This window comes from Haliotis asinina, chromosome 1 (genome assembly GCF_037392515.1).
Source record: "Haliotis asinina isolate JCU_RB_2024 chromosome 1, JCU_Hal_asi_v2, whole genome shotgun sequence".
NCBI lineage: Eukaryota > Metazoa > Mollusca > Gastropoda > Lepetellida > Haliotidae > Haliotis > Haliotis asinina.
The window spans coordinates 6,131,630-6,140,854 of NC_090280.1; the positions used below are offsets into that span (position 1 = coordinate 6,131,630).

Below are 9,225 nucleotides of genomic sequence, written 5' to 3' on the forward strand. Positions count from 1 at the left end.
GTGCGGCGTAAAACTAAACTCACTCACTCCCCCTAATGGTGATGTTGTTTTTAACTTTCCATGCTAGTTTAAATTCCATTTGTGATATTCTAGTTGTTTTACTGTCCTTCGTTGACAGGTTTTTTTAGTAGACATATAATTAATTTTGATATTAGATGTTCTCGTCACGATATGGCTGAGATATTGCCGATGTGACGTTAGATTTTAACTCACTCACTCACTGTAATCCTAATTCAGTTACTAAGAGACACTGATTTTTTTTTACATATTATATATAAATGTACTGGTACCAGTTTGACAAGTCTCGGAGTGGGCCTTGTTAATCAATGAATCTTAACTGGCTTACTTAACTTGGCTTACTCATCAATGAACAATGGAGTAGGTGCGGTCTTGGGAAGTAGAAAGAACGATCAGTTAGAAATCTCATATTTTCAACACTGAAAATGCCTCGTTTTTCCCAAGTTGTAATTTTCTTGGAAACCTCTTGTCTTTCCCAAACATCATCAAGCTTGTAAATGTGGACTATTAATCCAGTGCGTGTGTCATATTTCAGGTTCACATTATGAAAAACATAGACAGGTCATGGTCAACACAACTCTCATTGAGGCCTGCGTACTTGGAGACCTTCGTCGAGTTGAATACATTTTGTCTAAAGATACTGCAAACATCAATATAGGCGATGAGAATGGTGTAACGCCAGCGATGATAGCGGCACAGATAGGGCGGAGGGACATACTTGAATTGCTTGTGAAGAGAGGTGCCGATTTGTCTCTAACAAATGATGAGGAAAGAAATGTCTTACACGTGGCCTGTATGGAGGGAAACATGGAGGTAGCGAAGTACATCCACTCACAGAATATCATTGGTATTGAAAGTACGGATGGCTTCGAAACCACGCCGCTGATGTTTGCAGCCGTGTCTGGAAAGATAGAAGTCTTTTCTTTCCTTATAAGAATAGGAGCTGATGTATCAAGAGAGAATGCGAATGGTGAAAATATCCTCCATTTATCCTGTCGATCAGAAATTGTAGAGATAGTGAACTTTATCCTTACACAAAACATTCTGAACGTAAACTGTACAGGGACATATGGCACGACGCCACTGATGGCAGCATGTTACGGGAATGGAACTGTGTTTGACCTTTTGATAAAGAGAGGTGCTGATACCTTAGCAAAGGATGAAGACAATAGAAATATTCTCCATCATGCAAGTCGAGGTGGAAATGAGGCTATAGTGAATTATATCTTGACACAAACAGTTTTGGACATTAATAGCAAAACTATACTTAAGATGACACCAGTGTTGTTTGCAGCATTTGAAGGGAAAATAGACGTGCTTGATCTACTAATAGAGAGAGGTGCTTATACCACAGCAGTCGATTATAATAATGGGAATATTCTCCATCTTTCCTGTTCTGGAGGATATGTGGAGAGTGTGAAACATGTCCTCAAACTAAACATTGTGGACATAAACAGTAAAGAGGGCGACGGGAGGACAGCAGTGTTGGTGGCTGCGTTTAAAGGGAACAGAGAAGTATTTGATATTCTTGTTAAAGAAGGAGCTGATCTGTCAGCAGTTGATGATTGTGGTGACAACATCCTTCACTTAGCTTGTCTAGGAGAAAATGTGGAGATAGTGCAGCGTGTCCTCGCACTAAAAGTTGTGGACATAAACAGCAGAGGGGCTGATGGGATGACACCACTGTTGACTGCAGTGGCCTGTAATGCGCGAGATGTGATTGACTTACTGATAGACATTGGAGCCGATCCTTCAGTAGTTAATATTTATGGCAAGAACATCCTTCATTTGGCCTGTCAAGTAGGAAATGAGGACATTGTGAAATATGTGATGTCAAATGGCATTGTAGATATAACCACCAAGACTAAGAAGGGAGTGAATGCAGCTATGATAGCGATGGAATGCGGTTATTCATCAATATCAAAACTACTGTCACAAGGCTCTCAAGTGGAGTAGTATCTATTATATCTGTCCCCTATACTGGCAAGACCTCACACCAGATCAGTAGACTAATCAAGCAGCAAGTGGATACAGACACCACATTTTCGACACCCCGTTCTCTGAACAGCCTACTGCAGGCCTACGGTCGCAATCACAATGGAAATCTAAATCCAAAGGGTGTGGTTTACAAAATTGACAGCAACGGTTGACAATCATATATCAGTGAAACATCAAGCCCAATCAACACCAGAGTCAAAGAGCACCAGGCGTCGTACAGAACAATCATCGAATCAATTACAGAGTACTTAATACTGGCAGCCAAACAATTTGTTTTCTACTTTTCACCAAACGAAAATGAACCGAAGCCATCCACATCAAATGACACCGCCCCAAGATCAACAAAGATTAAGGTTACTTCATCATGCGACGAACTCATCAACCAACCCTAACTGGTCTTAGCTACATGTATTAACATGTCTGTCATCACATGGTATATATATATATATATATATATATATATATATATATATATATATATATATATATATATATATATATATATATATATATATATATATATATATAACAAAAGTAACATACATACATACACAATATACAATATATATATATAATTTAATTCTGGACTCACATGAGAAGTATCATGACACAAATTTCAGCTTGTGGTGACTTGACTCTGCTAACTGACAGCAATTTTGAAAAATCTCGCCCAAGTGATGGCCGTGGTGTATCATTTATTCTTTCATTCATTCACATATGTACTTCTTTCTTTTATTATTTCTTTCATTCATTCACATATACTTCTTGCTCTTCATTCATTCATTCATTCATTCATTCGACTAATACAGTAAACTGGCTGAAGTACAGTTAAACGCAGCCTAAGTTGCGATGGAGACGAATCAGGTCACTGTGTGCATTGTAGCATGAGGAGGCGCATACTAATTAGTACAAATGGTAAAGAAAACAAGCGAGTGACCTACCCCTGTTGTAGATTATTTCTGGTCTGACAAATAGGAGAATACCCCATAAAGCCTCGGACGAAGAAAAGCCGGGACGGGCAAACGGGAATTACTAAAATTGGAGACCACACTATTAAAACGAAACATGCTAAACTGGGTAGGTGCACTTAAAACTACTAGGTAGGTACATTTGGCGAATGTCAGCGGAATTGGCAAGACATATTTCAATACAGTTTAAAGATCTCACAACACCGTTTATTAATGTGTCCCAGCATAGTCACTGGAGTTTGGTTACTCTTGATTAGGGCTTTCACAAATAACTTCAACTTCATAGATATAGGTTGAATTTTGTTATATTTATAGAATACCTAAATTCAAAAGAATCTCAAGGCTTAGTATTCTAAGTGTACTGTATATGTTGCTGGAAGTAAAGGGGTTCAACAACCCATGCTTGCCATAAAAGGCGACTATGCGTGTCATAAGAGGCGACTAACGGGATCGGGTGGTCAGACTCGCTGACTTGGTTGACACATGTCATCAGTTCCCAATTGTGCAGGTCGACGCTCATGTTGTTGATCACTGGATTGTCTGATCCAAACTCGATTATCTACAAGCCGCCGCCATATTGCTGGGATGTTACTGAGTGCGACATAAAACTAAACTCACGAAATTAAACTGAATTGTCATTAGAATTTCATCTATTTTTAAGCCATATGTTTGTAAAATAAAGAAAACAAGCAAACGAAAATATTTTCGACCACGAGAGAGATTAGTCGAAGACCGGAATGATTTCATTTTTTTGTCGTGATAATTATAAACACACTTTCATTCATATATTTAAAACCTCCAAGACAATAAAAAAAAGCTATGAGAATTTAAGTGGAAGTCCAGATTCTTGTACTTGTTACAAATTAGCAGAATTAAGTCATAATGAGTTGGATTTTGTGTCATGATACTCATATGTATATCCTCATTCATTTACAACCCCCAAACCACAGGAAAAGATGTATTTGGAGTGAAGGCAAATATGGGAGAAAGACATTTTGGCCCATGGGCGAGAGTTTTCAAAATTACTCTCATTTAGAGGAATTAAGTCAAAATGAGTTGAAATTTCTGTCAAGATACTCATAAATGTACTTTCATTCATTTACATCCTCCAAATATTGGAAAAGATGTGTTTGGGGTAATAGGAAATATTCTCGCCCAAGGGCCAAAATGTTTTTCGCCCATGGGTGAGATTTTGTTAAATAGCTCTAAATTAACGGAATTAATTCAAAATGAGTTGAATTGTGAATTGCCCATAGGCCTACCCATTGGCCACAGTAAGCTGGAAATTCATTGCCAGACAGTGCATTCTCTTTACTGCACAATTTCAAAAGGAGGTTGTTACGGTTAAAAATCTCCTGTGAGCCAGCAAAACAGAACAAAGACAAGTCTATAACATTCAAATATTGTATTATTAAGCTAAGTCACAAGTCAATTTCACAATACCGATTTCAAATACAATAAAAATGAGACAATGAGGCAATGAGTCACAAAATATATAGCAAACTCACCAAAGTCTTAGTACGAGAGGGAAACAGTTATACAGAATGTAACACAGCGAGCACGCTGGCAGCGGTTATTGATCAGGCGTGACCGATATTGATGATGTATACTCCAGTAAAGTGTGTCCGTCCGTCTACACGGCAGCGAGCATTAATATATACTTTCAGTCATAGTTTCAAGAACTTTCGAGCACTTGCAACCATCGCCAGTACCGTAGAAAGCTCTAGCAGTCTCCCGGAATTAACAAATAATCAAAACAAACTCAAGAGGAGGTAACTCTAAAGCACTTCCGGAAAGCCTGCTGCCAAAATCTTAAAAAATGCTGACTATCTATCATACGAAATGTGAGCCATCATAATAATTATTCAAAACACTAAACGTTGTGACCCAATAAGAATTATTACTTAATTAGTAACAAAACATACAGAAAATACAAACTCGTAAGAAGGTGATTTCTGTTGTGTTTTGGCGATACCTTACTAATCCTTGTAAGAAATCTCATCTAAATCAATAATTTCAGGTCAAAACGATTTTTTAAATGTACAATTGTGTACAATCATGTTATCTGCGCTTTTGTTACATATTCTGACGATTGTTTGAACCCAACTGGTAATGAATAGATTTTTCAAAATATAAATCGCCTATGCGTTTCTTTGTTGTTATAGTACACATTGGAAACTGACTTCTGCACTTCGAGTTTTTCTGACTATACAGTTGCCAAAACAACACAGGTAAACATTTCCTGAGACATTCTTTTCAAAAAGAACTGGAAAGAAGGCATAGAATGGTTACTGTCGTCGTGAGAATTTTGTGAACCACTCCGCGCTCGGTCATCTGTGTTCGTTACACTTTTCGACGAAGAGCTGTGAAAGACATATAACTTCGTATGGATACGAATATACAAAACTTGGACCTTACAATGATGCTATATACATCTATCAGGCATTCCTGTCAACATTCCAAACAAATACATAGGCTGCAACATTAGCTTGAGACCACGGGAGTTGCACTACGGACGCGGTGTTGGATGCAGGTGCACTTTCAGATGTAGTTCTCTTGGAGCATCATGAACATTCCAGTAGTTAGGTTAGGGGTTGATGTACTAGTGTGTTATAATTTGTGCTCATAACCAATGTTTGATCAGAGATATATTTTCACAGCCACAGTTACTGCTGCACGGTAGAGCCAAGTCATCCATTTCCATCTGAACGGGCGTGTTGTGGGCGCACGTGCACATGCGTGCGTGTGTGTGTATGTGAATGAGCTCAAATGGACAAATGAAAACATTCAAGATGGTGAGAGAGAGCACGTACATGTCAAAAAATAATTGAAAAAATGAGTCATATCAGGTAATTATTGTCTGCTACCATGTGTCAATCGTGTGACTGAAGGGGGTGGGGGTGCTAGTGCATGATCTTACTGTCTCTCTTACTAGTAGTGTACTCACATAAAAAATATGGTATTTAAAAGCCCCTTGTACACACACATCTTAGCAACTAGACGTGTGTGTGTGTGTGTGTGTGTGTGTGTGTGTGTGTGTGTGTGTGTGTGTGTGTGGAGTGTATAGGTAACCTTTTGACCTTTCAGAAATGGGAAATCTGGCATGATTGAGTGAGTGAGGTCATGCAATAGCAGCCAAACTGTCTCTTAAACATCATACAGACGGTTGTATCATTGCGTGTAGACTGCCCTCGACAAATGCACTACACTCTGCTTATTGTAATGCACTCGTGAAGCTTTAGACATTTATGATAACTTATGTCAGCTTGGCACTACTGTTATCATGGGTGATCTCAATACAGATGAATGTAAACACCCTTTGTCTAGTCTGGCCAAACATCTCAGTAACATGATATGTGATGGAAACCTTTCACGTGCAGTTAATACTTTACGATCTGGTGAAGCTGGATTCATATGGCGATCCAAAGATAACCTCTCGCAAAGCCTAATCGATTATTTTCATGTTCTATCTTGGGTACAGGGCTACTTCACAAACTGTGAAGTGATAGATTCATGCCCTTATTCAGTTTTGAGATCAGTGTCCTTGTCTTATGTCCCTCTCAGAACACGTCCTACGTATTGACGATTTTTATTAAAATCCCACAGTCCCAAAATGGAACAAAGCTTACAGGGATATGTTTGAGTATGAAGTACCAAAATATCTCAGTTTCGTAAACGACCCTAGCACACCATCTGCAACTGACCATTGTAAGGTCATAGAAAACCATTGTCAGATTATTACCAACGGTCTTTCACGGGCCAGCAGTACATGTATTCCACACAGTCCGTTCAGGGCTCATCTAAAGCCATATTGGAAACGGAATGGCTTAGATAATGCCCACAACCGTAGAGCATGGGTTAACAGTAGCTACAGTTGAAACCCTGCTAACCAAGATGAAGAGTGCTTCGGAAGCCTGAGGAGGAGAGGTACTCTCATATTTCTACTGTAACAGCTGTTCTCAAAGGGAGGAAGATGTCACTGCGTGGGGTTGTAGGTTTGTGAATGTTGCATCATGTAACGGAGCACCAGTCTGTCCCAGAGGATGAACAGGATAATATGCTAAGGACTCGCGTGTGCATGTGAACAATTTATGCTTACAAACTAGCGTTCGAACGAAACGCCACCGAATTTTATTTTCTGGACTAACTAATCTTAAGCGAAATATGATAACAATAAATGTTTTGTTGTAAACTGCAATTATTCGGCAACAGTGTTCAACGTATAACAAGAAGAAAAACAAGGTAGCTCGTGATTTATTATCACATTAATGACACTAGCTTTTACAACTTTCTGGGCAGCACATTTTGTCCAAAAACAGGTGGCCACCCCTAGAGATGCAGGTATCAAACTGAGTAGGTGAATCTTTTTGATTCTTGATTAGGGATGCGACACCATTACTTTTGCATGACAGCTGCCATGCGTTCCTCGGCAATGCCTGATTTTTGCGTTTCCAAATACCACGTCCCAGTTATTCCCAAAGGTGGTCAATAGGGGACAGTTGAAACGTGCTTTCGTCACCTAGGTTCACTCTTCGTCAGTTTCGCTGCTGCCAGTGTGGCACAGTCCTGGTTCATCACAGTCTGGCACGTCGGTATGGGCACGTGGGTATGCCCTCGAAAGGTCGAATGCGGAGTCGTCAGGCCGCAGTCTGCTGACTGGATGTCCAATGTTTTTTGGTGCTTGATGACGTTACAGTGACGTATCGGTCCCTCAAGTGAGACGCCCGTAAATGAGTAGTGTTGAGAAGTGACTTTCGGTCCACCATTCTTTGTGGAGTACTGACAGGAGTACTGTCGTAGCACTGCAGTACCGACGTAGACGTGAACAGGGGTTGATTTGCAGCATCCTATGGTCCTTGTCACATGATATTGTGTCTGTAACATACCGATTGCTCTCTCTTTCTGCTCAGGAGTTAGACGAGGCATGTTCCTGGTCGTCAATCGATTAAAATGATGTAAGAGAAGAAACCTGCCGTGTGTTTAGATTATCATATACTAACTGGATACGGGTAACTTTGTGCACAGATTCCGTTTTATTCGAGTAAATTCGGGTATATTTTTATAACATAAGAAATGCAAGAGCAAATGTTCACTGGCAATAGACATGTTGTGTTCGAGATATGTGTTTGTAGCTCTTTTCAAAACAGGCGGACAATCATGTTGACAATTTACAGTCGTTTTATTTTGATGGCGTTTCTTTTGACCGCTAGTAACATGGTATCAGGTTAACCGCCCCCCCCCCCTCCCCCCTGGACAACTGCAACCCGGACAACTGCCCCCCGACAACTGCCCACTGGCTATCTGCCCCCCATCCATTGTGCCACCCGAACAGCTGCCCCCCGGGGTTAATGATTTCAGCTCATCTAGCAAAGGCCACATTACTGAACAACCTTGTCCAAGATTAACTTTCTCCAACATTACTATCAATTACATGTTTTAGTTAGTGTGTTGTTATTATGGGGGGCACTTATCCCAGGGGGCAATTAGCCTAGGGGGCAGTTGTTCGGGGGCACAATGGACGGGGGGCAGTTGTCCGGGGGGTAGTTAGCCTAGACCCGTTTAACATCAATAGCACTGTTAATATTAACTTATTCCTCGCTTACTTTGCAATATTTTTGGGAATGAACACTTCAATTATACCCGAAGCCTGACTATGCTTTCTCTTATACGTGTACCTTGCACTCTCTATTGCATTTGTTATGCTATGATGTATTGTATGTTATGCCAACACATCTATTCCATTTGTGACACATCCTGTGCTTCTGTGAAATGAATAAAAGCAATTTTAAGAAGCTCTCTGAATTACATAATATTGGTCCTTTTGTGTTTTAGGGATTTCTGATGTCATTTCTAGACTGCGTGTAGTTTTCTTTCAGTGTCTATCCCACACTACACATGCAAGCAGACAGTGAGTCAGGCTGTATCAATCAGTCACAACACTTGCTAATGACAGCAGAAAACGTGTCATCAGTTACCAAGCACCTGTATGTTGTAATGGACCCAAGCATGGTGACAGAGTTGCTAGGGCTACTGTCTGTGGGTCCAGAATCATATCATCAAGATAACCAAAAGACAGCGCACAGCAGAATTTTAACGACTCTAAAATATTCACAAGCTAAGAAGTATGGGAAAACCCTAAAAACTGATACCAATGTATTAACTTAACCGTGGGGAGGCCATTAATACCCTGACTAAACACATGCTGAAGGGTCACTTTAAAGGGCGTGTTGGAACATGCAGT

The 9,225-nt window shown here is 40.1% G+C and overlaps 1 protein-coding gene across 1 annotated transcript; it reads left to right on the forward strand.

The window, feature by feature from the left end:
- Nucleotides 1-582: 582 nt before the first annotated feature.
- On the forward strand, nt 583-1,974 carry LOC137285239 (putative ankyrin repeat protein RF_0381). Its single transcript, XM_067817579.1, has one exon. It carries the CDS (start codon nt 583-585, stop codon nt 1,972-1,974), a length of 1,392 nt encoding a protein of 463 aa, XP_067673680.1.
- The last annotated feature ends 7,251 nt before the right edge of the window (nt 1,975-9,225 follow it).